This window comes from Myotis yumanensis, unplaced genomic scaffold (assembly GCF_028538775.1).
Source record: "Myotis yumanensis isolate MYYU_CA2020_CCGP unplaced genomic scaffold, mMyoYum1.0.hap1 SCAF_10, whole genome shotgun sequence".
Taxonomy (NCBI): Eukaryota; Metazoa; Chordata; class Mammalia; order Chiroptera; family Vespertilionidae; genus Myotis; species Myotis yumanensis.
In genome coordinates, this window is record NW_027223761.1 from 1365146 (window position 1) to 1392802 (window position 27657).

Consider the following 27657-nt stretch of genomic DNA (forward strand, 5'->3'; position numbering starts at 1 on the left):
CTCACGTAGCGCGCACCCCCATACCCCTCACCTGCCTCCCCCAACTTGGGCAGGCCCCAAAGACTGCCGGCCTGCCGGCTCCCCCAAACCCAGAGATGCTGCCTTGCAGAGCTCGCGGTGTGGCCCAGGAAACACACGGCGCCCCACAAGTTGCCGTAGGCTGTGAACTGAAGCTCCCCCACCCATCAAAGCACACACCGGCTCCTTTCAGGACGCTCAGAATGCCCTGTTTCTAACGTTATTTAAAAATGTCGAAGTAACGCATGAGCCCCTCTATTCACAAGGAAGAGGGGTGCGATGCACGCTCCGCAGCACCCAGCCTCTGCCGCGCCGCCCAGCCCCGCCCGGAAGGTTCGCTGCTCTCCGCCCAGCTCACCCCGCTGCAGGCCTCCGCCTTGGGGGGCCGTCCCGCCCCCACGACACGCCGACCCCACGCGCTGTGCCGGTTGGCCGTCGGCGCACGGTGCCGCGGCTGGAACAGGTCCCGATCGCGCCTGACGCTCGGAGACGCGGAGCGAAGGCGGGTGGCAGCCTCCCGCGTGGACGCGGACCTGGCCGCCCCCCGGGTTTCCAGGTCTTCGCTTCCCTTGTCCTCGGGGGTCCTTCCCCCTGCGCGTCCTTTCGAGGCCACACCTGCCGCGGAGGTGAATCCGCCCTCGGACGGTGCCCGCGGCGCCTCCCAAAATCGCCTTCGCGGGCGGCAGACACCTGGCCGGTCTGCGCCCCCCGCCCCCGGGTCTGACGGCGTCTTGCTTTCGCCTCAGCCCGAGGGGCGCCCACGCACGTGCGGGGTTGCACCCGCCCGGAACCCCACCCCTGCCCTCGCCCCCGACCTGGCCCTCGCCCCCCAAACCCACGACAGTCTGCCATAGCAACAGTTGCTAAGGGGTGTGTCTCGGCCCCGCGGAGCCTAGACGGTTCGGCGGCTCATGAATATTTGATTATTCAAATGAGGTCCTGCCCCTGTTGCTATGGCGCCCAGGTCCAGCAACCCCGCGGCCGGAAGAACAACCCGGAATCGAGAGAGCGCCCGGCGGCGGCGGAGGGTGCCCGGGGCAGAGCCAGCAGGGCCGGGCACTGGGGCGGAGCCCTCAGGTGAGGGCCTCGGACTTCGCTCTCCCCCTGGTGCCAGGGGGTGAACAGGACAAGGGGCGGGCGGGTGCGAGGATTGAGCTGCAGTGTCAGTGGGGGACTCTGATGCCCCGAGAGGTTCAATCTGGTCCCCTGGGGACCCTGCCTGCACCCCCACCCCCGCCCCGGGCTGTGCTTTGAGAGGCTCCCAGCACTGACATAGGAGGGGCCAAGCCCTGCCCCTGGGGGGGAGAGGAGGCCGGGAGCAGACCCTGCGGGGGTGGGGGTGGGTCTCCCGGTGGGGACCGGGCCCGGAGTAGGCCGTGGCTTCAGAGCCTCTCCCGCGGAGTGAAGGGTGGAGAGGCAGGGGGGGGACCCAGAGCGCTGAGGAGCCAGGCCAGGGGGGGCCGTGGAGACAGAGGGCGCAGGTGCGGGGGGGGGGGGGGGGGACACTCCCGGAGTGTCAGGGGGGTGGGAACAGGGCCGTGAACAGTGTGGACAGATTCCGGCCGGCGCATGCATGTGGGGGACAGTGTCTACATGGGAGCCACAGCCTCCAACCCAGGCCCTGCTGGACCCCAAGACCTTTGGGCCAGACTGGACAGACCCTCTGCCTGCTCCCGGGCTGGCCCTGCAGCAGATGCTTAGGCACACAGGGAAGAGGGTGCTGGGCCCATCGCCTAGTGCTGCCTGCGGGCACCCCAGGAACTGGGCCTGGCCAGCCTGCAGCCTCCCCGTGGCCTGAGGCTGGCGGGGTGGGCACAGCGTCTTCCCAGGGGACAGCGTGGTCGGGTCCTTCTGCCGGGCGAGGGGCCTTTCACCAGCGGAGAGAGGCAGGGAGCCTCTGGAAAGAAATTCTGGCCGGAACCTCCATGAGACTCCATGGCGGGCTCGCCTGCACGGCCTTGACCTCCATGGGCCTCCGTGGCAGGGTCACTTTCCAGAGGGACTCCCCAAGGCACAGGGGGCCTGTGCAACCTGTCCCAGAGCCCAGCATCCCCACCATCTGTCAAAACGCAGCTGATCTCTCCCCGGGCGGGTGGGGGGGGCGGGCTGTGGACACGATGAAGAGCGTGAACCTTGAATGAGCTCAAGGGGCAGACAGGCCTGCGTGGTGGCATCACGGGCTCCAGGGGCCAGTACCTGACGGCCCTCTGTGTGTCCGGCCCACGTGGAGTCCACCTGTCTTGGGGTGAGGTCCTCGCTCCACCCAGTGAGGCCTAAAACAGCGGGTTGTAGACCGGTCGGTCTCATTAGGAAGCTCAATCCAGGAAGGGCAGCAGGGAGCGCAGGGGTGGGGAGTGGGGGTCAAGGAGGCTCCACCCAAGGTGGAGGGGGCGGCCCAGACATTCCAGGCAGACTGTGGTGCTGGCCCGAGAGATGATTCCGGGGTCTGGGGCCCAGCCCGGCATCTCTGTCGTTAAGGAGCACAGCCGGATGAGCCTGGTGCATGTGGTCCCGGGGCCTGCGGGGTGGGCAGCACAGGAGGAGCAGGGGCCACAGAGGCTCGCCCACGGGGGACGGACCAGGCAGTAGAGCCAGAACCCCTTTTGGAGAGAGGGTGGGTTCGGGGTAGAGGAAGTGGGGGTTGGAATGAAGGCCAGGCATTAGCACCGGAAGGACCCCATCTCTCACCCACCTGGCTGTCTGCCTCATCGGCCAGGCCAGGGCTCCCATCAGTATGGTGGAGAGCACCAGGCTGGCAGCCCCGACCACTTCTGCTCCTGCTTGCTGCTGGGCCCTGTGGCCCTGGCCCAGCCTGTCCGGGTCCCCTGGGCACAGTGACCTGGGCCAGGACCTGGCCAACCCTTCTCTCTCTTGCAGGTGCCGCCTGGGGCCACATGCCACCTCCATGCCCGGATGTGTGACCCACCCTGGGAAAAGACTTCTGCCTCCAGGTGAGGGGGCTCCTTGGGCACCGGGGTGGGTGGGGATAGGCCCCAGACCCCGGTCCTGGGCCCCCGGGCTCAGAGACCATCAGGTGGAGAGAGCATAGCACAGGGCCTGAGGCAGTGTCTTGCTGCTGGTCACAGCGGGCAGCTAAGCAAGTGTGGCCCAGAGCAAGGCTCCTCCCATGGAGCCTGAAGGAACACGGAGGGTGACCTGCCCAGGCAGGGGGGTGAGCCCAGGCCCAGGGAGGGGCAGGAGGCCTGCTGGCAGGCTGGGTGGTGAGGGCCCCACTGGGCCTTCTCTGGACCTGGGCGTGTGTGGGGCCGCAGTGAGGGCTGTGAGGACCAACCCTCCGCCTGCTTTGGCCTCCGCAGGTTGGATGTGAATGGACCAGACCTGGAACAGGCCCCTGGGCCTCGGCCCAGCATGGCTCGTGTCCTCGTGCGGGAGCTGAGCTGGCAGGGCCCGTACAACCCCTGCCCGCAGAGCAAGGCCCCGGGTGGCCACAGGGACAGCCACGGCAAGTGGCTGGCGGAGGAGTGCCTGTCAGCTGCCCGACTGGTGAGTTGGGGGAGACTGGGGCCTGGGCTCAGGCTGCAGGGGCCTGCATGGGGCGGGGGGGGAATGTTCCAGGCTGGTGTCCCGCCTGCCCTCCTTCCCGGCCCTGCTGGCCTTGCCTGTTTGACGGATGTGTCCCTGTGCCTGCTGTACCCCTGGGGCCGAGCCCAGCTGCTTGTGACAGATGTTCAGGCCCCAGCAGGGGCTGAGCCAGGTAGGAATTCCACAGGTGTTTGCTGCGGCACAGGACTGAGAGTGGCAAACCCTCCAGGCGCATAGCACGCAGGTGCCACGTACGGGAATAAAAGACCAGGAGCTGGTCGGGTCCCACTGGTCATTTCTGGGGCAGCTGATGAAGGCTTTGTCCCAAATGGGGGGAGGGGAGGTGTTCCTGTCATCGCCCCACCCTCAGGCGGCAGGTTCTGCTGAGCCCTCTGACTACAGGTCCCCGCAGTGGCTTCCTGGGCAGCCCTGTGCCTCCCAGCAGCCCCACCTCCCTTTCTGGCCGCGGTGAGGGGCGGACGCTGCCACTGCCAAGCCCTCTGTCACCCACCCTCGCTCCCACTGGAGGGTTCCTTGGACCCACCTGGGTGATGCACCCGCCAGCACGCAGCCTGGCTGCCTGAGGTCCCCCCACTCCCTGACCAACGTGGAGAAGGGTCCTAGTTGTCTGGTCACTGCAGGTGGATGGGACGCTCCCACCAGGCCCTGTCCCCATGCCTCCCGCTGGCCTACACCTTCCCGGGGCCCCAGTCCAGCAGGCAACTGTCACATCAGAAGGGGTCCACCCACCAGCTCCTGTCCTTCACAACCCCCCACCCCGGACAGCAGGACGGGGTGGGACTGGGTCTGGCCTGGCTATGCCCAGGGAGTGCCAGGAGCAGGGCCCAGCAGGGCAGTGACCCCCATGGTACCTTGGCTGGGCCAGGAGGTGCACCTGGCCTTGCACCTGCCCGGCACCACACGCCAGGAGCCTCTCACACCAGGCGAGGCTGGGACAGGCCAGAGGGCCACCAAGGAGGGGCGCTGGGAGGGAGTGACCGCTGTCCAGTCCCCAGGGCTGAGTGCCCCTCGGCTCTGCAGAAGGCCCTGGCCCAGGTGGAGGACCTGCTGCTGGTGAGCACGCTGGAGATGTGCGTGGATACCCGTGAGCACAGCCTGGGCAACTTCGGTAAGAGCCCCTCGCTGTCCACACCCCCACTGTCCGGGCCAGACCGCTCTTTGAGGGTCTGCTCGCTCGGGCCCTGCCTGCCAGGCTCTGCTCTCTGGACCACTGCACCCCATGGGCCTTCCCTGCACCCCATGGGCTTTCCCTGCATTCCTCTGTCTAGGGGTTGGGGACTCGGTCTCACAGGGCTGGTAGGAGTCAGTAGCTCAGAACCTTTCCTGGGGAGTTTGGGACACTCAGGGACACCGGCTGGGGGTGCCCATGGGCGGGCCTTGGGAGGTGGCTGGGGGTGGGACCCAAACTTTGGTGGCCCCGCCCATGCCCGCTGGCTCCCCTCCTCCAGGCCAACTCCTAGAGGCCAGCGGCCTGGAGGCCTCCGCGTGGCCCTAGTGGTTCGGGCACGCCTCCCGCGCCCCACCTCCCTTTCTGGCCGCGCTGCACCCTTCCTTTGAGCCTGGCTGCAGAGAAGCCACGGGCAGCAGGCGCAGAGGGGCCGCGAGGGTGCAGAGAGGCGGGCAGGGGAGCGGGCGGGCAGGCCTCTGACCTCCTCCCTGCGGCCCACAGGGGTGCACCTGCCCAACCTCAGCCAACTGAAGTTGAACGACAGCCGCCTGAGCTCCGTGAGGTGAGTGCCCTCCTGGGCCCACAGGGGTGGGGACGGGGTGCACTAGCACCCCTGGTGCGGTGAGGCCGGGCTGAGCTGCCCAGCACAGGGGCGGCCCGGGCCCTGCCCGAGACCAGGGGCCGCCGCGTGGAGGGAAGGCAGGGAGCCCTTCTGCAGCCTGGAGGCTGCCACGAGCCCACTCACACCTGCCGTGGACCCGGGGACAGCAGGTGTGGGGGTGGCTGGGCACGAGGCATGGCCCGCCACCCCGGGACGGCACTGACCACCAACCCCGCCCTCTGCAGAGACCTGGGCAGCTCCCTGGGCCGCCTGCAGGTGCTGTGGCTGGCTCGCTGTGGCCTGACTGACCTGGATGGCATCGGCTCCTGCCTGGCCCTGAAGGTGGGTCTGCGGTGCCCGGGCTGGGAGGGCACCACGCCCGGCCGGGGCTGAAGCTCCCGTGCCGCCCCAGGAGCTGTATGTCTCCTACAACAACATCTCGGACCTCAGCCCGCTCTGCCTGCTCGAGCAGCTGGAGGTGCTCGACCTAGAGGGCAACGACGTGGAGGACCTGGGGCAGGTGCGCTACCTGCAGCTGTGCCCGAGGCTGGCCGTGCTCACCTTGGAGGGCAACCTGGTGTGCCTGCGGCCAAGCCCCTCCGGCAAGGTGCGTGCGGTGCGGGAGGTGCTCTGTGGCTCGGGTCCTGAGCCCCTCCCGTGGCCTGGGGGCCGCCTGCACCCTGTGGCTCGTTCACTGTGAGCTAGAGGCCTGGCAGCGGCCAGTGCACCCTCCTGGGCTGGACAAACCCCACAGGGCCACGTGCACAGGCCACGTGGAACCACGCGCGCTCTGTAACTTTTCCACATAGAATTGTGTGTACACACTCACACACACACACACACACACACACAGCCTGCAAGCCTGTGCACACCCACAGCTGCACACGCCCCTGCACTGCTGTGCACCCTGCAGCTCACAGCCCCTGCCCTGCCAGCTGCTATCTGCTCTGGCAACTGGACCAGCGCTTTGAGCTCGGGGCAGCTCCACAGGCCGGAGGGCACCACGGATCCTGGCCGTGAACCTGGACAGTGAGAGCACCGGGGTGAGAAGCCAGGGTGCCCCAAGTCCCTGGTGCCCAAGAGTGACCCGGACACCAGCCCCAGCTCCCCTAGCCCAACCACAGTGGGTCGGGGGGCAAGTGGCCCCGGGACTCAGCTGGCCTGCAGGGCCCATGGCCCCAGGCCTGCACCCCCTCTCTGCCCTGCAGGTGCCCCGGGGCTACAACTACAGGGCACAGGTGAGGAAGCTCATCCCCCAGCTGCAGGTCCTGGACGAGATGCCCGCCACGCAGACGGGCCTGCCCGCCGCCCGGAAGCTGGACCAGGACTGGCTCCTGGTGAAGGAGGCCATCAAGGAGGGCAGCGTCCTGGACAGCCTGCTGCCCACGCTGGGTAGGCAGCCCCCGCCCCATCCCGGCCTCAGCAAGGGCTGCCCAAGGAGAGGTCCCCACCGGTGCCTCCCGTAAGACAAAAGCTCTCTACCGCCAGCCCCCCACGTTCCCAGGCCTCTCAGAGATGGGCCGCCTCATGGGCTATCTCTTCTCAGCCTTAACCACACATCCCAGAGCCCTGCACACCTGCCTCCAGGCCAGGACACCTCCCTGTGGGCAGCGCCTGGCTGGGGCCCCCACACCCATCAGAAGAGGAAGAGGAGGTCCAAAACCTGGGCCCCGGGACACGCAGATGTTGGGTGGTGGAGTCCCTGGTCTGTGGACAGAGCCTGGGGGGCTCTTGAGCTGGCCAGCGGGTGGGGTCCTTGGTGACCTCTGATTTTGACCTTCGGGCAGATCATCCCCATGGAGACCCCATTCGAAGATTTGGCCCTGAGCTATCCCGGCCTGAGCTCCAGCCCCGGGCCGCCAGGCCTTGGCCCCTCTCCCTGCTGGCCCCTGGGGGAGCCCTGCCCGAAGCTCTGCTTCCCAAGGACACAGCCCCAGAGGATGACACCAGCAACCTCACCCACGGTAACGCGCCTCCCCCCCCCCCCCCGCAGGAAGCTGACCCTGCAGCCCCTCAACCCTAACCAGGCCCAGCCACACCTTCTTTCTCAGGCTCCGGCCACATCCTCTGCGGAAACCCCACCAAGGGCCTTCGGGAACGTCAGCACCACTGCCAGGTACGCCTGCCCCCAGGAGCCGGGCCCAGCCACGCACAGGGCACCAGTGTCCTGGGCTTTGCTCCCCAGAACGGACTGGCGTCCTGGGCCCTCCTCCAGAGCGGACAGCATCCTGGCCGGCCAGTGCCCTGAGCTATAGCCACTGGGGGCCAGGCTCCGGCTCTCCCACGCCCTCTGCAGCCGAATAAGTCTTTCTCCCCCCAGCCTGCTGCCCGCCCAGTCCCCTCCATGCCCCCAAACCAGCCCTTTCCCTTCTCAGACCTGGGTGCCCCCAGAGCAGCTGCCCCCACACAGGCCTGAAGACCTGGCCACCAGGGCCTCCGCTCCAGGGCCTGGAGACAGCCGGGACCTCCTGCCATTGGCTGGACTTCGGGCGTGGAGGGAACTGCATCTACGGTGGGTGCTTGTCCCTGCACGGAGCCCCGCCATGGGTGTCCTGTCTGGTGGGGGGGTCCCGGCTGGGGCTGCGTGGCTGAGCAGTCACTGGTCCCCAGGGCGGCCGGAGGAGCTGGTCATGGGAGCCTGAGGCTGGGTGCCATCCCAGTCACACTCATTTGGGATTGGCTCCAAGGCGGGGCAGGGCTGCAGCCCCTGCCCCTGCCCACCCCAGCCCTCTCCCCTGCAGGCGCCTGGCTTCTGGGCAGGCAGGGGCAGCAGCTCCCTGGGGCCCGCGGCGGGGCCCTGAGGAACAAGAGGACAAGGCTGAGCCCAAGACCTCCTCCAGCTCCTCAAGCCAGGTCCCAGGTACTGAGAGCCACAGGCCATGGCGGGATAGGGCCGCACCACCCCCCTGCCCGGGCTCGGAGCGGGCTGTGACCCGGAGGTCCTCTCCTGGGGGTGGGGGGCTCACAACTGAGGGGACAATCATGGAGGGCACCCCGAAAAGGGCAGGGGCGGGGCAGTGAGGGGCCATGACCAATGAGCAGGACAGGCCCAGGGCAGCTCTCAGGGAGCAGGGCCCCGCTCTGGCAGAGGGACAGAGCCCCCCTGGCGGGCAGGAGACGGAGGCTGGGAGGAGTGCCGCCCTCCATCTTGCAGACAGGGCCTGCGCTGGGCTCAGGCCACAGAAGCAGGCCAGGTGAGTTCCTCCCCAAGAGACACTGGCTTCCGAGTGACAGGGGCCGAGCGGAGCAAACCCAGGGGCTGCGAAGCAGAGCCGCCTCCCCTGGCGCAGCCCAGGGCGGCTTCCTGGAGGAAGGGTCTAAGCAGGCTGGGGAACAGCAGGATAGCGAGCCTAGGCAGGGGCATGGTGAGCAGGAGCAGCAGCAGCACAGGCTGAAGGCTGGCTGAATGGCCCTCTGCCGCCCCGCCCCCCCCCCCCCCCCCCCATCAAGGGTACAGGGCCAAGCCTCTCCACCTGCCGGCCTGAGGGGAGGGGCAGGAGAGGGTGGACCCTGAGATCAGCTAGTCAAGAGGGGTCAAAGGCCAGCCACCTAGTGGAGGGGTGGAGGGTGAGAAGTCAGTCTCCAGAGAAGACGGAAGGAGTGGCTGGAGTGATGACAGACACTGGGCGCTCTGGAAGATGGGGGAAGGGGTATCAGAGCCCCCCCATCCCAGGCCGGGTCCAGGTAGGCACTGGGTGACCCCGGACAACTGCCCAGCCCGCCAAGGTGGGTGCAGGCTTTGGTCTCCAGCAGAGGTTTAGGAACTGGCCGAGGGCCACCAACCAGCCTGTGAGCAGGCCCTGGGGGACAGGACCTAGTGACCCAACGCCAGAGTCCAGGAGGTGGCTTCCGCTCAAGCTAGGGTCAGAGGTCACCCTGAGGAGGGCCACAGCTTCTCCGGGGAGCAGGAGTGGGGCAGAGAGGTACTGCCTTGGGGGAGCGAAGGGTTAGGGGAGGAGCCCCGGTGGATACTGCGGCTCTGCCTGTGGCGACCCTACCCCATGATTCCTTGGGGGGGCCTTGTCTGATATGCTCTTTCCTTGGTTTCCAGGGCCTCCCAGGACCTCGGGCTATAACCTGCTCCCCTCTCCCCCCAAGGTCCCCATGCCACCTGATTCGAGCAGCAGCTCCTGGGGGTCCAAAGACCTGCAGTTCCGGGGTCGTCGGCTCAGAGCCCTGGGTCGCTCGGGGCCTGGCCGGGGTCAGGGGCTGGCTGCAGTGGATGCTCTGAGGTCAGCCCTGGAGGTGGCCTCCGGCCCGAGCTCTCCGGCCCAAGGATGTCCAGGCCCAAGGCCAGCGCCAGACCCAGCAGCCAAACCTCCAGCCCCGTGGTGTTTGCCACACCTGAAGCCCATCACCCCAGCCCAATCCCACCCCTAGTGTAAACCCCACCCGCTGCCCGGCTGGCTGGACAGGACCGAGGGGACCCAGCGCGTTTGAGGCTCCTCATAGAACCCAGATCATCTGGGGGGAGGTCGTGGGGGAGGAGGTGGGCCTGGCACAGAGAGGCCCCTCTTGCTGGAGAGAAGTGGGGAGTTGGGACCAGCCGGGAGGAGGCGCAGGGCCCCCACTTCTGTGGGACAAACCTTCCCAGGCCTGGAAGAGACCCGGGGAGGGGGGGGGGGGGGGCCCTGGAGCTGTGGTCCGGGCCAAGCTCGCCTTAGGCAGTCAAGAGTGCGGCCGGGCCCCCATCCCAGGCGGACTTGTAGGGACGGGCGCGGACACGGGAATCCAGAGAATCCTTTCGACTCCCAGGTGTACAGAAATGCAGTTTACTTCGTAGGTGACGTTGGTTCAATAAATTACGCAGCTGGCACCGCCTGCCTCCCACGGCGTTCTCCCCGCGGCCCCGGGCGCCCCACCCCACGCTGCCCCGCCGCCGCCACAGTCACGGAGAGGCCGCCCTAGCCCGGCTCTACACCGGCCGACACACGTTGACGGGAATGGGCGGGCAGCTAAGGAGGCGGAAACCGAATCTTTTCTCGGCCATGCTCTGCACCGACAGTGCCACGATCGGGCAGTCCAGGTCCACGGTCTTCCGGCACACCTGGGGGGCGCGGGCGTGAGGGGCGCCCCCGGCGGGAGGGAGGGGCCGGTGGGAGGGGCTACGAAGGGGCGGGACCTGGGGAGGGGCGATTAAAGGGCGGGGCCTGGGCGGGAAGGGAGATGAACGGGGCGGCCGGGGGCGGGGCTGCACGGGGAGGGGCGGGGCCGGGGCGGGAAGGGAGATGAACGGGGCGGCCGGGGGCGGGGCCGCACGGAGAGGGGCGGGGCGGCCGGGGGCGGGGCTGCACGGAGAGGGGCGGGGCCGGGGCGGGAAGGGAGATGAACGGGGCGGCCGGGGGCGGGGCTGCACGGAGAGGGGCGGGGCCGGGGCGGGAAGGGAGATGAACGGGGCGGCCGGGGGCGGGGCCGCACGGAGAGGGGCGGGGCGGTCCACCCGCGGCGCCCCGCACGCGTGCTCTCACCCGGACCCTGTGCTCCTTGGGCTCCTTCCCTTCCTGACAGTCTGCGAGGTCCGGCCCGTCCTCTGCGTGGGACAAGGGTGAAGGGGGCGTCGGGCCGGCCTCGCCCATCCTGCCGGGCCGCCCCTCCCTCCTCACCGGCCGCACGCTCACGGGGGATGGCGGGCAGAGGCTCCCGCGCGTCGGTCTCTGCTCGCTCGGGGGGCGCCGGCACCTCCCCGGGGCCGAAGAGCTTGCTGGGGGTTAGGCGCGGCAGCGGGGCCCGGGTCCTGGTGGGGCGAGCGGGTGGTGAGGGCCCGCGCCGCCCGCGATCAAGGGGCGGTCCCGGCGGGCACAGGGCTGGGAAGGGGCGTTCGGGGGGGACCCCTGAATGACCCGGGGCCGGCCTGGCGAGGGCGGGACTGCGGAAGTGGGGGGCGGTCCTATCCGGTTTGGGGGGCAGAGCCTGGGGAAGAGGCGGAGAGCGAGGGACCCGCGGTCCCCACCTCGGCCTCCGGCGGCTCCGGGCCCGGGCCTTGGGCGCCCGACGGTTGCGCGGGGCTCGGGGCGGGCGCCCCTGCTCGTGAGTGTCGGCCCCAGGCTGGGCCTCCGGGAGCGGGAAGCGGTCGATGGACAAGTTGGTGTGATCGTCGAGGGTGCCCGTGGCGGGCGTCACGCTGTGCGGAGTCTGGTGCTCGCTGAGGAGCTGCGGGCGGGCCGGGCGCTCGGTCACCCCGCCCCGCGAGGCCCCCCCCGCAGCCTCCCGGCCGGACCCGCACCGACCTCGCCTTTGGGGCTCAGGAGCAGAGTCACCAAGCTGCGGCGGGAGCGGACGTGGCGGGGTCCCAGGCCCACGGACGAGGGCATCGGCTTCTTGGCGCTGCCGGACGCCTTGCCCCAGACCTGGGGACGGCGCCGGGCGCGCGTGAGGCGCGGGGGGCGGGCGCGCGCGGGCGCGGGGGGCGCGGGCCGTACCGTGACGTGGTGCTGCGGCGCCAGCAGCGTGCGCGGCGGGAAGCGGTACAGGTACACCGGGAAGTCGTGCTCCAGCTGCTGCAGCGTGAAGCCGCCCAGGTCGACCGTCTCCTCCACCGACTGGTTGAGGACGCAGATGAACCGCTCGCGAAGGCTCACGGCCGCGATCTTCAGGCAGGAGCCCTTCCGGCTGCGGCGGGAGCGGCTGGTCGGGGCCCCTCCTGCGGGGAGACCGGCCCCTGCCCCCGCTCCCCGCGCCGCCCTCACCTCCAGGGGTGCGTCAGCTGCCAGTGGTCGGACACGACGCGGGCCTTGCGCACCGGGCCCAGCCGGTCTGCGGGAGAGGGGAGGCCGGTTTGGGAGCGGGACCCTAGACGGGGCGTCTTCCGGGGACATCGCCTGCCAGGCCGCCTGGCCTGCAGCGCCAAGGGTCAGGTCCAGCGCAGGAGGGGTGGCGGGACCCTGGGGCCGAGGGGAGCAGAGGAGAAGCTCCTGGTCCTGGGAGGGGTTCCAGCCAGAGCACGGAGGCCTGCAAGACCCCCTCATCCAGCGGTTCTCAACCTTCCTAACGCCGCGACCCTTTAATACAGTTCCTCCTGTTGCGGTGACCCCCAACCATAAAAGTATTTTCGTTGCTACTTCATCACTGTGATTTTGCTACCGTTATGAATGGTCATGTAAATATCTGATATGCAGGATGTAATTTCATTGTTACAAATTGAACATAATGAAAGCATAGTGATTCATCACAAAAACAATATGTAATTATATGTGTGTTTTCCGATGGTCTTAGGCGACCCCTGTGAAAGGGTCGTTTGACCCCCAAAGGGGTCGCGACCCACAGGTTGAGAACCGCTGCCCTAATCCTACAGAGAGGCGGAAGGAGCCCCCAGCAGCCTCCCCCCGAGCTACCGTGAAGGCGAGGCCGTTGGGGGGCCTCATTTAGGGCACTGGACCGAGTTCGCCAGGGCCCTGCAGGGCGGAAGGGAGAAAACAGGGGGGCCCGCCCCAGCCACCTTTAGACTCGGCCTTCCAGTCCTTGATGGAACTCCGGAGGGAGCTGCTGGGCCGAGAGTCCTGCGACCCCCCCATGAAGCTCCTGGTACGGATGTCCTGTGGGTCCCTGGTGGAGCTCCTGGCACGGGAGTCCCGCGACTCCCTCCGGGGCCGGGAGTCCTGAGAGCTTCGGAGGGAACTCAGGTGCCGAGACTCTGCCTGCTCGTAAGAAATGTGGCCTGGCACCAGGGGTGGGTGCCCTGTCACCTTCCGCATGCCGCGGCGAGTGTCAGATTCAGAGCTCCCCGAGCTGCTGATGCCCCCGAGGGGCAGGGAGCTCCACTCCACACTCTTGCGAAGAGACTCCTTGGGCAGCCTGCTCAACCTGGAGCCACTGTCTTCTTCAGGTTTGTCCAGCCCGGAGCCACTGTCTTCGGGTGGTGAGCTGGGTGGGAGCTGCAGGGTCTGCCGGTGTGAGCTGCGCCTGCAGGCCACAGTCTGCTCACTAGCTGCTGGGCGACTGCTCCCCTCCCGGACCCAGCCCTGACCCCAGCTTGTCTCTTTACGGTAGGCGGGGCACCCCAAATTGTGGTCCAGGGCCCCAGGACCCAGCCTGGGAAGAGGGCTCTTGGCAGGACCGAGGTAGCCTCGGAGCCCTTCCCTGTCCTAGAGATCAGAGAGCTGACTCCCAAAAGACTCAAGTGACTTGTCCAGGGCCCCTGAGGGTGGTGCTAGGACTCGGCCAGCCCTCCCAGGCCCCTGGGGAGTCCCTCCCCGCCCAGCACAGTCACTTGAAATCCGAGCTCGACTTCATGCTGGCCAAGAGGTTGGGGAATCGATGGGCGATGGCGTTCCAGTCCACATCCTCCACCCGGAAACCCTGCCCACGAAGCAACAGGCATGTGGCCCACCCCTCCCCGCAGAGTCGTGGATGCCCGTGGGGGACCTGGCTCACCTCCTGAGCAGGGGAGGCCTCATCATTTTCAGAGGTGTCACTGAGGTCCAGCAGGGTCTCCGCGGTCACCACCTGCAAGAGGGACCGGAGGCCAGTGGGCAGGGGCTGGGGGGAGGGCACCTGTCCCCCCAAGACATCTCTCCCCTGCGGCCTCCCCAGCACCTGAGGCAGACGCTTGCTGAGTGTCAGGTGGGCCCGGACCCCTGGGCGTGTGGTTCCTCCCTGTCTCAGGCCACTGTCCGAGGCAGCCTGAGGCGGGGCAGGCTTCCCCAGCAGGCCAGAGCCCCCCAGCAAGAGCTCAAATCTGGGCAGGCTGGGCTGGGAGGCCGAGGGGGGCCGGGCAGACGCACCTCCACACTGCCGGTGGATGACCTCAGCATGCGGCCCACCCAGGAGGAGCTGGCCAGCTTCACGAGGCAGGACTTGTGCAAGGCCTCCAGCTGGGCCTCCAGCTGCTGCACCACGGTCTTGGTCTGCTCCAGCTTCTCCTCCAGTGTCTTTTTCTCCTGCTCCAGGAGAGCCCACAGGGCAGGTGGGGCCTTCTCTGACCCTGCCCCTCTCTCCAAAGCCACCCCCTGCCCAAGTCCCAGGTCCTCTCACCAGCTGGGCCTGTTCCTTTTGCTGTTTTAACTCCAGAGCCAGCTTCTGGACCTGGATCTGCAGCGGCTTGTCCTGCAGGGGCTTTACCTGCAGGGGCTTTCCCTGATTGTGATAGCTCCTGGGAGAAGGGGCGAGCTCAGTGGCCCCCACTACTGGGTTGGCAGTCAAGGAGGGGGGCGGGAGGGGGGTGGGAGGGGGCCCCAGGGCACAGTGTGCCAGTCAAGTCTGAGAGGATATCAAGTCTTTCAGGATGAGGGTGGGGGATTAGGGTCAGGCAAGAGGCAAAGGTCAGAGTAAGGGTCAGGGCTGGGATCAGGTTGGGTTCTTGGTCAGACTCAGTGGTTGGGGTTGGGGTCAGGCAGAAACCAGCAGTTAGAGCCAGACCAGGGCTGGGTTGGGCCGGGGCAGAGCTTGTCGCTGCTACCTCTGCAGTGGAAGCCTAGCCACCTCGCGCAGGATGCGGGAGCGCTGGGCATCCCGCTGGTTCCGGAGGGACCGCAGGGCCTGGATCTCCAGTTCCCGCTGCCTCCACAGCAGCCGCAGTGTGTGGGGATCCAGGGACTCGGGGGCCAGTCTGCAAAGCCAGCACCCCAGCTGCCTATCAGGCCCTACCCTCCGGCTGGCCTGGTTTTTAAGCGGCTGGCCACCTCTCCCTCCCCTCCTTACGGCGGGTTGACGGAGGCCACTTGTGTGGAGCTGGGCTTGGTGTCCTTCAGGCTGGCGGGAGCGACCAGGTCTGCAGGTGTGTCCTCTGGAGGCTCCAGGGGGCCGCTGACGGCCTCTCCACCCACCGGAGATGGGAGAGCCTCTTCCTTGGCTTCTCCAGCCTCTGGGCAAGACTCCGGGGCCATTTTCGATGTTCTCGGAGGAGCTGAGAGGGGTGGGGGGTGTCTTCCCTGTATGACAGGTGCACGCATCCCCCCAGGGTTCTCCTCAGCCAGAGCCACAGGCACGTGTGTGTCTGACAGCCCCAGGTGTGTGTGTGTGTGTCTACTCCAGGGGACAGCAGACGGTGGGGGTGGGTCACGTGGGTGTCCACACCTTTGTGTTTCCGACCAGGCCAGGGCAGCAGGTCACACCTCTAGGCAACGTCACCTGCGTTTTCATACATTCTCTGTGGTCTCCACACTATGAGCTCTGCCCTCCAGGATCTGAGGTACCCACCCCAGCCTACAGCAAGGGTCCCAGAGGTTCTGGTCCTTTACTCACGATGCCCATGTCCCCCCCCCACCACCACCCCCCACCCCCCAGACCCAGGGCCCTACCCCTGACACTCACCTGAGGCCTGAAATCCAAGCAGGCCGGGGGAGAGAAAGGCTCTGCAGCATTGCCATGGATACCAGCACCCAGAAAGGGAGGGGCTGTTTGTTACCAGGAGCCTCCAGGGAGACCCAGACCATGGCCCAGAGCGAGCCCCAGGCCCCCCACCTCCTCCTCTTGGAGGGCTGGTCCAGCCTGAAGGAGAAGCCCAAAGCAACTTCTGAAGGTCCAGGGTACACTGAGGGCCCAGCAGGGCCTGCTACGGCCTCATTCAGCCCAACACCCCAGCCAGCCCTGGGGGAGGCTCCACAGGCCCTCCCCCGCCTGCCCATGGAGATGGTCAGTGAGTGTTGGGGGTATTGCTGTCCTGTGACAGCAGGACCACACTCCTGAGAATTCGGACCTCACGGGGCTGAACCGACAGGAGGGGGAGAGGAAGAGGAAGCAGCGGATGGCCCCAGAAGCTGGGGGAGGGGCTTGCCGAGTGCCTGCACGGTCTCTGCTCTCAGTGCCCAGTGCCCACTCACCTGACCCACAAGACAGAAACCTCACTTTCCCCTGCTGGTCTCCACCACCTTGGTCATTGAGGGACCCCTGGGGACATTCCCATAATCATGACAACTGTTCCCTCTGCCCTGGAACGAAAGTGAAGCCCAGACCTGACCCACAAGGCAAATGCCCTCCAGCCTTTGCCCCCCACCCCCCCACTCCCCCCACCCCCCCACCCCACCTTCACCCTTTCAACGTGCATTTATTCAGACCTTTGACTCTTGTTCATGTGGGACCTCCTGTGTTGGACAGAACATGGGCAGGCAGAAAGACCCCGTCCAGTCTGATTAGGGCAGAACCGGTTTTTTGTTTTTTTTAATATATATATATTGATTTTTTACAGAGAGGAAGGGAGAGGGATAGAGAGTTAGAAACATCGATGAGAGAGGAACATCCATCAGCTGCCTCCTGCACACCCCCCACCGGGGATGTGCCCGCAACCCAGGTACATGCCTCCGACCAGAATCAAACCCGGGACCCTTCAGTCCGCAGGCCGACGCTCTATCCACTGAGCCAAACAGGTCAGGGCCCAGAACCGGTTCTTTTTTTAAATCTTCACCCGAGGATTTCCATTGATTTTCAGAGGAAGAGAGAGGGAAAGACAGAAATATCAATGTGAGAGGAACACATGGATTGGTTGCGTCCTGTATGCACCCCGATCTGGGCCCCGGCCAGGGAGGAACCTGGAACCTTGACCGGATTCCAACCAGGGACCCTTCGGTCTGCAGGGAGATGCTCTCTCCACTGAGCCAGACCGGCCAGGGCGGGGGCCATGGCTGAAGAGCTGGCTTGGGCTCTCCCGTGGGGCAGGAGGACTGTCCAGGCAGAGGAGCGTGTCCACAGCTCAGGAGGGCGCTGGCCCCCCCTAGGGACAGGCAGGGATGGAGAGAATTAGGCTCAAAGAGCCCGGGGCCTTTGTCCCCAGCGCCTCCGAGGTGGGCCCCTTCCCCCACCAGCACGGTCAGCCCGGCTGCAGCGAGAGAGAGCCGGCGGCTCCCCAGCTCCCCCGACCCCGGTGCACCCCATGACTGCGGCCAGGCCCCGAGGGAGCAGGAGAGGAGGGACCCTGGCGCGGGGGGCGCATCAGGCAGGGTTCTCTCTGGGCGCTGGCGGGCTTGCGGGGTCCCAGGCCCGGGCCCCCGCCCTAGGCGGGAGACTCGTCAGATTGGGCGGCTGCTGAGGAAGTGGGCCCGGGAATGGGGCCAGGCACCTGCCCCACGCGGCGCCGCGGCGGCAGGCACGCGCTTCCGCGTAGCTCGCGGGCTTTGGCTGTGAGTGGACCCGGGCTCCACCGGCCACTCCGCGCCGCCAAGCCCCGCCCACACCTGGGCGCCGAAGGGGGGCGGGGCGGGCGGGGAGCCAATGGGGAGAGGAGGAGCCCAAAGAAGGCGACCAATGGGCGTGTGCGAGGGGTGGGCGGGCGCGCCAAGAAGCCAATGCGAGCGCGCGGGGCGGGGCCGGGCGGCCGGGCTGCGGGCCAATGGGTGGCGGACGGGGACGCTCCCGCGGCGCAGGAGGCGGCAGGTTGCCGCGGCGCCGGTGCTGGGCAGGAGTCAGTTGGAGTTCGGGTCCCGGAGGCCGGCGGGCGCCCAGGTGAGCCGCGCGGAGCCCGGGAGCCTCCTGAGGCCGGCGGCCGCTCAGAGAGAGGCTCCGGCGCCCGGCCGCGCGTGGGGGCCACACCTGCGCCCGCCCCGCGGCAGGGACAGCGGCCTCCCCAGCGAGCGCTGCGATCGGCGGGAGTGGGCGGGGGCTGCCTGCTCCCGGCTGGGTGGGTCCGGACAGCCGAGGTCAGACCCGGGGCAGGGTGCGTTCCCATGGCAGCGGGGTGCAGAGTTGGCGTACGGGCGCCCCTGGGTGCTGGGGACGGCTCCCCGCGGGAGGGGCAGTGCCCTCCGCGCCAGGTGACTGGGGGGGCAGGAAGTCCTGCATCTGGTTAATGATTCCCCTTGTTCCGGGAGTGGGGCGGGGCCAGAGGAGGCTGGGAAGTGGGGAAGCCTCCAGTGCTCCTGGAGGGCCGACTGGTTCCCCGTTTTGGGGGGCTGGTCTTGACTACCCCCACCCCAGGAATGTGTGGCCTGCGGGTAGGGCTGGGCACAGGATAGCAGGGCGGCAGCCCTGAACCAGTTCTGTGGGTGAGGGACGGGCCACGGGGGAGGGCCAGGCAGGACTTGACATTGTGGCCCTCACCTGCAGGACAGGGGTATGCCCTCTGGGCTGAGCCATGGAGCTGAAGGTGTGGGTGGACGGCATCCAGCGAGTGGTCTGCGGCGTCTCGGAGCAGACCACCTGTCAGGAAGTGGTGGTCGCACTAGCTCAAGCTATAGGTGAGTCCCCAACAGGTGGACCTGGGGTGGGGTCTGGCCCTCTGAGGGTGGGGCTAGTTGCTGATCCCTCTTGCCCTCCCCTTGCTTCTCAATCTAGGGGACAAGGGGTGGGGGGATGTAGGCTGACCCCTCTCCCCCACCCCAGGCCAGACTGGCCGTTTTGTGCTCGTGCAGCGTCTCAGGGAGAAGGAACGGCAGCTGCTGCCCCAGGAGTGTCCAGTGGGTGCCCAGGCTACCTGTGGACAGTTTGCCAGTGATGTCCAGTTTGTCCTGCGGCGGACAGGGCCCAGCCTCACTGGGAGGCCCTCCTCAGACAGCTGCCCACCGCCTGAGCGCTGCCCAATCCGTGCCAGCCTTCCCCCAAAGCCCAGACCAGCACTGGGCCGTGAGCCCCAGAAAGCACTGACCCTCAGCCTGGGGTGCCCCAGGCTGGCCTCTGGCCTGGCGCTGCCTGAGCCGGTGGCCTCAGTCGCGCCGATGCCCGGCCACTGCGAAGACCTGCAGGACCTGGAGCGGCGGGTGCAGAGGAACGCAGCAGAGCTGGGCCAGGAGGCCTTCTGGGAGCAGGAGCTGCGGAGGGAGCAGGCGCGCGAGCGGGAGGCACAGGCTCGGCTGCAAGCCCTGAGCGCGGCCACTGCCGAGCATGCCGCCCGGCTGCAGGCCCTGGACGCCCAGGCTCGTGCCCTGGAGGACGAGCTCTACCAGGCCGCAGAGGCCCCTGGGCCCCCTTCGCCCACCGCATCTGCCACAGAACGCCTGCGCCAGGACCTGGCTGCCCAGGAGCGGCAGAGTGCGGAGGTACAGGGCAGCCTGGCCCTGGTGAGCAGGGCTCTGGAGGCTGCAGAGCACGCCCTGCAGGTGAGCTCATGGGACTGGCACCCGGACTGGACACGGGTGGATTTGGGGGTTGGTCTTGGGGTCCGACCAGGTTCATGGCTGTGCCCACTGAGGGTCCCATGTGCCCCAGGCCCAGGCCCAGGAGCTCGAGGAGCTGAACCGGGAGTTGCGTCAGTGTAACCTGCAGCAGTTCATCCAGCAGACGGGGGCCGCTCCCGGCTCGCAGGTCAGAGTGGTTCCCCAGGAGGGTTGGGCTGGCAAGGGCCCAGCCCAGCTCCCAGCTGACCTGCTTTCCCCACAGGATCTCATGCCTCCAGCCAGAGGAAAGCCCCTCCCAGGAGCCCCCCGGAGTCCTGCCCTCGTGTCCAGTCTGAGCCCAGAGGGTATGTCTGTCTGCCCCCCTCTGGGTGGGATGAGGTCCTCCTGTGACCCCCCCACCCCCTCAGCCTGCGTCCTCTCCACAGGTTCTCCCATGAGGCAGAGCTGGAGGTAGCAGCACCTGCCCCTGCCCGGAATGAACGTCCACTGCCAGCCCAGCCCTGGGCTCTGATGGCACGAGCGAGGGCAGCCAGGGGCAGCCCAGCCTGGAGAACAGAAGGACCGGCGGCCACAGAGGACTCGTGCCCCCCTGCAAGTGGAAGCCCTCGGGCCCTGCACCTGAGACAGAACACCCGGAACTGGGTCAGGAGGCGGCTGAGGACTCTCACCTGGTACTTGCCAAGTCTGCCAAGCCCCCTGAGAAGCCTGGGCATGGCCAGCTCAGAACTTGTTAGGCCCCAAAGGCCACAGCTCTTTGTTGGGGACCGGAGATGCATGGATGCTGTTTTTAGTCTGTGGGTCTGTGCTTGCGTGTGGGAGGCACCCTTCGGTACGTGTGTGTTCAGGTGTGTGTACACGAGTGTGTGAGTGCTGCCTCCCCTACGACACTGAAACCTCAATAAACTGCCTGAAGTGGCTTGAGTGTGTCCTGAGGCGGCCTAGGCGGGGTCTATGAGTTCTAACACTGGAGACTCCACCCAGGGTCACTGGGCAGTACCCCGAGCTGCAGGGGGCTGGCCATAGCCAGGGCTCCTGAGAAGGGGGTCTCCCAGGGCCTTCCGTTTCAGGCTGCCGTGCCCGCCCCCTCCCCCCAGGGGCGCTCTGTAGCCAGAGCCCGGTGTTGGAATTGGTCAGGCTGGAGCCCTGGCTTGGGTTTTATCGGACCCTCTCCCACCTCGCTCCTGTCCCTGGGCCTGCTCCTCCCCAGCAGGAGCTGCCGCCCACTCTGGTGGCCCCTGGAGAGGACTCCAGGACATGCCAGACCTGCCTGTCAGGTTGACTAAGGCTGAGAGCTTGTGGGGTGGGTCCCAGGACTCCTGGGTTGGCCAGGCCCAGGGAGCTGTGCCCAGAGGAGCTCTGTAGGCCCCGTGAGGGTGTGGCCGCCCGCCTCCCCACACCCCCTCGGCTCCCCAGGTGGGCGGGAAGCCTCTGCTGGGAGCCTGCAGCCTTGAAGTCGGGGCAGCCATCCAACTTGCAGTCCTTTCCTGGGCTGGGCTGCAGCTCCCAGCTCCAAGGGCTGTGGTGAAGACCAGAGACCTCTGTGACGGCCAAAACTTGGGGCTCAGCCTCAGGTGCAGCCACGGGGACTGGGGACCAGGAGGGTGACATCCTAGGTCATGGGGGTTTGGGCTGAGTTTTGGGGTTGGCAACATTGGGATGGAGTCAGCCTTCTGGGGTGGCCCTGAGTCAGGCCTGGTGCTCCCCACTTCCTTTGGAGCAGACCATAGGGGCCGTGAAGTCCTCAGCATCAGGAGCAAGGAAGCCAAGAGCCCAGCTTGCGGGGAGCAATGACGGGGGTGGGGGGCTTCCTGCTGAGACCGCACAGATGGGGAGTGGCCGGACCGCTCTAGGCGGCAGGAGGGATCCTCTGCTAGCTCCCAGCCCGGCCACACTCCTGTCTCCACTGCCCAGCTCAGCAGCCTGTTCCTGACCCCATGGGGCCTGGACTGGCCTGACCGCAGCCCCAGACGGGTCCAAGCACAGGGTCACACGGGGTGTAGCCTGGACTGGAAAGGCTGATGGGGCCATGTCCTGGTGGAAGGGCTGGGAGCGCGGCCTGCTCCCCTCACCCACAGTCCCTACCCACACTCAGGAAGGTGGGACGGAGCTGGGCCCCAGCCCTGAGCCACTGCACGGATCACCTCCCACGCTGAGCACACAGGGCAGCAGGGGCAAAGCCAGGTGCCAGCAGGGGCCATCACACACACACACACACATACATACATACACACACACACCCATACACACATACACACACACACACACACACATGGGATGGGCAGGACTAGCCCTTGCCCTCCCCGGTATCATGAGCTTCCTCACCAAGTCTCCCAGCCCCAAAGGGAAGCAGGCACAGAGCTGGCTGAGCTCGCGCACCCTGGTCTCCTATATCCGTTTCCAGGGACACCTGTCTTGAAGCCACCATGAGGGGCTTGTCCCCGGTCTGCTCCTGGCTCTGTCAGGCTCGCGAGCCCACTTCAGAAGGGTCCTCTCGGCCGGCAGCCGAAGCGAAGGGGGCGGGCCTGGAGAGAGGGCTACTCCAGATGCATGAACTCCCACCCCACCAGATGTTGCCAGAAGTGCTTCAGGTGGCTAAGCAAGCCTTTGGCTGAGAAGTTTACTTTTGAGTTTTAACTTATACATTGAAAACAATGATGTAAGCTGTGCTGAGGTGAAGAAAAGCCCAGCTCCCCCGACATGTCCGGTTAATTGCAGGCCAGGACCAAGCCAGGCCCGGCCAGCCCCAGGGAGGTGAGGCAGGACATGCGCGAGTGAGGATGCAGCAGCCCTCATCACTGGTCACTGCTGCTCTTCAGGGTCAGGCTGGGCTGGAGGACAGCACTGGCGCCCCCTAGGGCTGGCGGACACACCTGGGTGCACTGAGGGTCACCCACAGTAAGTCACTGCCCAGTGGCTGTAAACAGCTCGCTGGTTCCAACCCAAAGGCAACCATGGCCGCCCTGTCACCTGCCCAACCTGACCCCACCAGCCTGCTGGGTGTGACACCACAGTGACCACCAGGACAGGGTCCTTCCAAAGTGAAGTCCAAGCCCACCCCAGTCCTTCAGGCCTCTCGGACAGCAGCAGGCCCGGCACCAGCCATCAACCCCACTGCCCGGGGAGGGGCAGGGCCTGCCTAGGCATTCGGCCCCTGCAGACCCGCGGCTGCTCTGGGCACACTCCACGCTCAACGTTTTCTCGGGGCACCTGAGAGCACCCACAGGGGAGGCAGGCCCAGCGCTCAGGCCCCGGACTTCACCAGGTGCCGCGCCGCTGGAAGGGGGACGGGTACCCTGCTGGGCACCACACATGGGGCCTTGCCGTCCTCTCTTCCTCCGTGGCCTCGCTGAAGCGGCCGAAATGCGCAGAAAAGCCACGTCCGTCACTGTCTTCCTTAAAGTTCCCAGAGGGGCCCTCAGAGTGGGTCCTGGAGGCTCCAGTCGGCACCCGCCCTCCGTGTGGCGACATCCAGGAGACCATCCCAGGAGCGCGGCACAGCTGGCACCTGGCACACACGGGAAGAAAGTTCCCTCCAAGAGGGCACCGCTCCCGCCTGAGCCCTCTCAATGCCCCTGCTTTCTCTCCCAGCCCCTGGGTGTTTGCTGGGCGCAAACAGGCAGACCCTTCCATAGGGGCGCCCTGCCCCCCCCTCCACCGGACGCGCGCCCTCCGACCCCCTGTGGCCTCTCCCTGCCCGGTGTGGCCTCCCCCTGCCCGACAGCGCAGGGTCACAGAGGGGCTGGGGCGGTCGCGCTGCCCAGGAGCAGATCAGCCGCTGTCACACGCACAGTGGGTCCGGAGCAGCGCAGTGTGCGGTGGGCAGTGGCTGCCCTGCGCCTGGAGGGACGCCGGGCAGGCGGAGGGGCCATCCCGCACCCCAGCCCTCCTTCCCCTCCAACCTGGGCGTCCGAGCCCCTGCAGCTGGCGAGGGCGGGCGGCTTGTGGGATGCGCCCCCGCCCGCCGGCCTGGGACCCCCCGCGCGTCACCTGCGCCCCCCCGCTGCGGGACAGTCGCCGGCTCTCGGCCCAACTTCGGCAGCGGCCGCGGCCCCCTCGCGCCCCCACGGCCCCGCGCCCGCTCCCCGCGCCCGGTCCGTATGCAAATACGAGGGCCCCGCAGCCAATTGCCGGTCGGGCCGGGCCCGTCCTGCCACGCCGCAGCCAGTGGGAGCGAGGGGGGTGCGGACGCCACGCCCACCGCCGCGCGGCCCCTCGCGGGCGCGGCCGGCGCGTTCCTTTCCGCACGTCGGCCTCGGGGCGGGGCCGCCACCTGCCGGGCGGGGCCTGGGGCGCCGCGGCACCTCCTCGCGGGCCGCTCCCCCGCCCGCCCGTCCCGGTGGTTCGACCCGAGGCGCCGTTCCCCGCCCGCCCGCCGCGCAGGGGCCGGCGCCCCCAGGGCACCCGCGGGACTCCGCGCACGTAGCCGCGGCCGAGGAGGGGCCTCGGCTTCGGGACACACGTACTGCCCGCGTCGCCCGCGCCCATCTCGGCGGTATGGCTGGCGGGACAGAGCTGGTGTGGACTCCGGCTCCGCCCGGTTTGCCCGCAAATCCCTGGATCCTTCCGGTGGGAAGGCTCGGAGCCCGGGGCGCGCGCCCAGGGTCCGTGCGGCTTGTCCACTGGCGTTGCCAGCCTGTCGGGCATTGGGGAGGAATAGTCAGGGAACTGGTTCGGACCCGGAGGGAGTTAGTGACTCCTCGAGGAGCCCCAAAGGTGGCCAGCCCCTTCCCTTCCCACTCCCTTCGGGCCCCCACGGCCCCGGGGGTCCCTGAGGCAGAATCAGGTCACCCAGTCCCCTGGCTGGGCAGAGAGGTGCCTGCTCCCCTTTTCTTCCTGGTACAGGGGTCCTCGTAAGCCTTTTGCGCCCCCTCCACGGTCAGCAAGAGGTCCCCTTCCCCCACCTCCCTCACATCAACCGGAGCCTGGCCCTCCCTGGAGCCCCCACTGTCCTGGCTCCAGGCAGCTCCAAAGGTCCCCTCGGCTCCCCATTGGCTCCGCGGTCCTTGGCCCAGGGTGAGAGCCCCAGCCACCCTGGCCGCCCAGCTGCCCTCCTTCAGCCCTCCTGCCTCCGCTGGCCAGCCCACTCCTGGGCCTCCCGGCCCCCAGTGACTTGTCTGCATCCCACATAAGTCTGGGCTCAGCTGCCACAAACCCAGCATGGCCACTGCTGCACCCTGCCCACCATCACAGTCACTTCATTTCTTCCTTCAAGACCGTGGCCTGGGTGGCTCAGGGCTGGGGCTCCGGGGAGGCATCTGCCCTGTCTGGGACCTCAGGAGTGTGAGAGCTGGTGCAGGGGGTGTGGCCGCCTGTGGATGGGAAGGAGCTCAGGGCGATGAGTGGATCAGCTCTAGTGGGTCAGAAGTTGAGGGGTCACCAAGACCTGGATCAAGTGGGTCCCTGAGGAGGCCCACACCTTCCCGACGGGGGTGGGCAGACAGGGCAGAGGTTCGGAGGGAAGAAGTCTAGGACATGGAGAGGCCAGAAGTCAGGGTGACTCCCAGTTTCTATCTTGCCCTGTTGGTACAACCCCCAGCTGCGCCCCCAGTCCTGGCAGTTCCAGATGTACCCGTTCCCACGCCCTAGTGGGCTCAATGGTGTTCCCTCAAAAAGATATGTTCGGCCTGTCCAGTGGCTCAGTGGTTGAGCGTCAACCCTTGCACAAGAGGTCAAGGTTCAATTCTCCATCAGGGCACATGTTGGGGTTGCAGCCCATCCCCCGTGGGGGGTGTGCAGGAGGCAGCTGATTGATGTTTCTCTCTCATCGATGTTCCTATCTCTCCTTCTCTCTTCCCCTCTCTAAATATCAATAAAAGTACATATATATATATATATATATATATTGATTGATTGATTTCAGAGAGGAAGAGAGAGGGAGAAATATAGAAACATCAATGATGAGAGAGAATCACGGATCGGCAGCCTTCCACACTCCCCCCTCTGGGAATTAAGCCCACAACCCGGGCATGTGCCCTCGACCGGAATCAAACCCAATCAGCAGGCTGTTGCTCTATCCACTGAGCCAAACCAACCAGGGGGAAAAGTACATTTTTAAAAAGACATGTCCGCATCCTAATGCCAAACCCTGTGAATGTGGCCTCACTGGGAAAGGGTCTGTTTGTGAAGCCCAGGATCTTGAGATGAGGTGACCCTGATTGCCTGGGCAGGCCTCAATCCACGCCCTCGGGAGATGAGACGGACAGCCAGGGGGAGGCCGCGTGAAGACAGAGGCAGTGGCTGGGGCACCCGACCCAGAAGGACAAGACAGGGCTCTCCTTACAGACTTGGTTTTGGACTTCTGGCTTCCAGGATTGTGAGGGAATGACTTTCACTGAAAAAAAGTCTCTTCTGGGATGTCCCAAATGTGTCCTCAGGTTCCCCCAGCGCCTCCCCTGAGCGTGCCTCCCATCTTGACCTGGGCCAGGATGGTCCCTGAAGGGGGTCACTCCGTCTGTGGTCATTTGTTACAGAGGCCCCCAGGCACTAACACACAGCCCTGCCTGTGTCCTCTTCCAGCTCCAGCCTTGGGGGGGGGGGGGGGGAGTGCGGGTCCCACACCAGGGGACAGGGCTGGCCGGGGCTGGAGAGAACGGGGACGCTCCCAGCCCAGAGCTACCCTCCTGTGCGCATGATGTCTGTGCCTGCCTGGGCCTGGGAGGACGGGAGCAGGGGTGCCAGCACACACTGGGGACACAGCAAGGACTTCAGGGTGCAGGTCTGTGAGGGGCAAGTGGGCAGGGTGTCCACGTGTCCTGCTTGGTGCTAGCATGTGAGAGGTGGCAGATGGGTGGCTGGTCAGGGTGGGCCAGAGGTGACAGACAGTACTGATGGGGGTGTAGGGAAGGTGTCCACATGTGTGTGTGTGTGTGTGAGTGTGTGTGTGTGTGTTAAGGTATTTGTTTCAGCGTGTTTCAGTCGGTGGGGGGCACAGATACATGCCTCTGTTCTCAAGGGGTACCACCTGTGCTCAGTCTGAGCCCAGACCAGGGGCTCTGGCACAGTTCCCTGGGGACACGTCTCACATCTGAGCACAGGTTGGCGTGGCTGGGTAGGCTGCCCGCTGCTCAAGGATGCCTGCTAAGCCAGTGCTCTCTCTCTCTTTTTTTCTTTCTTAATGTATTTTTATTGATTTCAGAGAGAAAGGGAGAGAGAAACATCAATGATGAGAGAATCATGGATCTGCTGCCTCCTGCACGACCCCTACTGGGGACTGAGCCTGCAACTTGGGCATGTGCCCTTGACTGGAATCGAACCCAGGACCCTTCAGTCCGCAGGCTGACACTCTATCCACTGAGCCAAACGGCCGGGGCCAGGCAGTGTTTTTTGCATCTCATCGATGGTGCGTGTTTATTACGATAATTCCCAGCAGTGAGAAGGGTGGGCCCCTCCAAGCGGATCACGAGCTGCTTGTCCACTTCCTTCCCAGGAGCTCAGCAGGGCGCCATCACCCCGTTTGGAACGTTCTCCTGGGCAGTGTCCTCCTATCGTGTGGTCTTCGGCAGGTGGGTGTGTGCGTTGAAGGCCAGCGCACGTCAGGCTCCAAGCTGAGGGGGTTTACCACGCCGGACCCCACCCGAGGGCGGCTGCTGTACTCCCCCATCCAGCCCTCAACACCCCTCTTCTTCGGCCCAGGGCCCTAAGGCACAGAGAGGTCGAGAAACCCTCCTGAGGTCCCGTGATGGATACACTTGGCGCCCAAGCCTGGCCTGGCGACGCCCAAGAGGGGCTGTGCTGTGCCAGCCACCCTCTCCAGACCCTACCCCTTGGGTCCACAGAGCGGGGTCACTGTGGGGGTCCCCACCTCTTTGGCATCTTCCACTCTTCCTTTCTGCAAAGTCCTTTCCAGACCCAGTAAGGATGCTCTTCTCTCTCATAACCAAGCAGAACTCAGCCCTCCGGTGGCCACTCCTCAGCTACCGCCACTTGCTGTGCAAAACCACTGCAGAGACTTGGTGCTTGGATTACTCCGTTACTCGCCTCTCAGGCTTTTTGTTGTTAATCCTAACCCCGGGATGTTTCTCCTGTTGATTTTTAGAGAGAGTGGGAGGGAGGCGGAGAGACACACAGAGAAACATCCATGTGAGAGAGACACATCCATTGGGACTGAGCCTGCACCGAGGTACCTGTCCTTCAAACTCCCTCCAGCTCCCCTGCCCCCCAGTGCTGCTGTCCCGAGGGTCACCAACGGCCGCCACCTGGCTCCACCCAGGCCCCTTCCTGGATGTGCTTCTTTGGCCGGCTCCCAGGGGCCCCAACCCCTGAAAAGAAGTCTCTTCTGGGATGTCCCAAGTGTGTCCTCAGGTCCCCCCAGGGCCTCCCCTGAGCAT

General features: G+C 66.5%; 3 protein-coding genes across 6 annotated transcripts; 2 read left to right on the top strand and 1 right to left on the bottom strand.

Moving 5' to 3' along the window:
* The first annotated feature begins 1011 nt into the window (after positions 1 to 1011).
* Positions 1012 to 10167, top strand: LRRC56 (leucine rich repeat containing 56). Of its 3 annotated transcripts, none has more exons than XM_070427152.1 (13): positions 1012 to 1095; positions 2896 to 2969; positions 3336 to 3522; positions 4603 to 4690; positions 5252 to 5312; positions 5597 to 5693; positions 5764 to 5958; positions 6560 to 6743; positions 7139 to 7315; positions 7403 to 7467; positions 7727 to 7863; positions 8093 to 8211; positions 9403 to 10167. In XM_070427152.1, exons 2-13 carry the CDS (start codon positions 2932 to 2934, stop codon positions 9729 to 9731), a joined length of 1677 nt encoding a protein of 558 aa, XP_070283253.1. In that variant the 5' UTR covers positions 1012 to 1095; positions 2896 to 2931; the 3' UTR covers positions 9732 to 10167. The 3 variants fall into 3 exon arrangements, with proteins under 3 accessions (XP_070283253.1, XP_070283255.1, XP_070283254.1); XM_070427154.1 differs by having other exon boundaries at positions 9450 to 9559; XM_070427153.1 differs by lacking the exons at positions 1012 to 1095; positions 2896 to 2969; positions 3336 to 3522 and adding an exon at positions 3632 to 3733.
* Positions 10168 to 10266: 99 nt separating this feature from the next.
* Positions 10267 to 15172, bottom strand: LMNTD2 (lamin tail domain containing 2). The gene is given in 15 exon segments (XM_070426270.1): positions 10267 to 10398; positions 10820 to 10936; positions 10938 to 11085; positions 11302 to 11501; positions 11579 to 11698; positions 11771 to 11960; positions 12038 to 12104; positions 12787 to 13427; positions 13558 to 13646; positions 13722 to 13793; positions 14072 to 14227; positions 14322 to 14378; positions 14409 to 14439; positions 14746 to 14960; positions 14999 to 15172. Coding segments are annotated over 15 exon segments (2409 nt in total).
* A 2469-nt stretch (positions 15173 to 17641) lies between these two features.
* On the top strand, positions 17642 to 20247 carry RASSF7 (Ras association domain family member 7). 2 transcript variants are annotated; one of them, XM_070427167.1, is made up of 6 exons: positions 17642 to 17723; positions 18324 to 18454; positions 18600 to 19312; positions 19422 to 19517; positions 19593 to 19674; positions 19756 to 20247. In XM_070427167.1, exons 2-6 carry the CDS (start codon positions 18352 to 18354, stop codon positions 19782 to 19784), a joined length of 1023 nt encoding a protein of 340 aa, XP_070283268.1. In that variant the 5' UTR covers positions 17642 to 17723; positions 18324 to 18351; the 3' UTR covers positions 19785 to 20247. The 2 variants fall into 2 exon arrangements, with proteins under 2 accessions (XP_070283268.1, XP_070283269.1); XM_070427168.1 differs by lacking the exon at positions 17642 to 17723 and adding an exon at positions 18117 to 18211.
* The last annotated feature ends 7410 nt before the right edge of the window (positions 20248 to 27657 follow it).

Bases quoted from the DNA above. Each gene is read 5' to 3' on its own strand.
- RASSF7 (XM_070427167.1), top strand. From the start codon at position 18,352: ATGGAGCTGAAGGTGTGGGTGGACGGCATCCAGCGAGTGGTCTGCGGC. The intron at 19,313-19,421 runs GTGAGCTCATGG...CATGTGCCCCAG, and splicing joins CTGCAGAGCACGCCCTGCAG to GCCCAGGCCCAGGAGCTCGA. The intron at 19,675-19,755 runs GTATGTCTGTCT...TCCTCTCCACAG, and splicing joins GTCCAGTCTGAGCCCAGAGG to GTTCTCCCATGAGGCAGAGC.
- LRRC56 (XM_070427152.1), top strand. From the start codon at position 2,932: ATGTGTGACCCACCCTGGGAAAAGACTTCTGCCTCCAG. The intron at 3,523-4,602 runs GTGAGTTGGGGG...TCGGCTCTGCAG, and splicing joins GCCTGTCAGCTGCCCGACTG to AAGGCCCTGGCCCAGGTGGA. The intron at 5,694-5,763 runs GTGGGTCTGCGG...GTGCCGCCCCAG, and splicing joins GCTCCTGCCTGGCCCTGAAG to GAGCTGTATGTCTCCTACAA.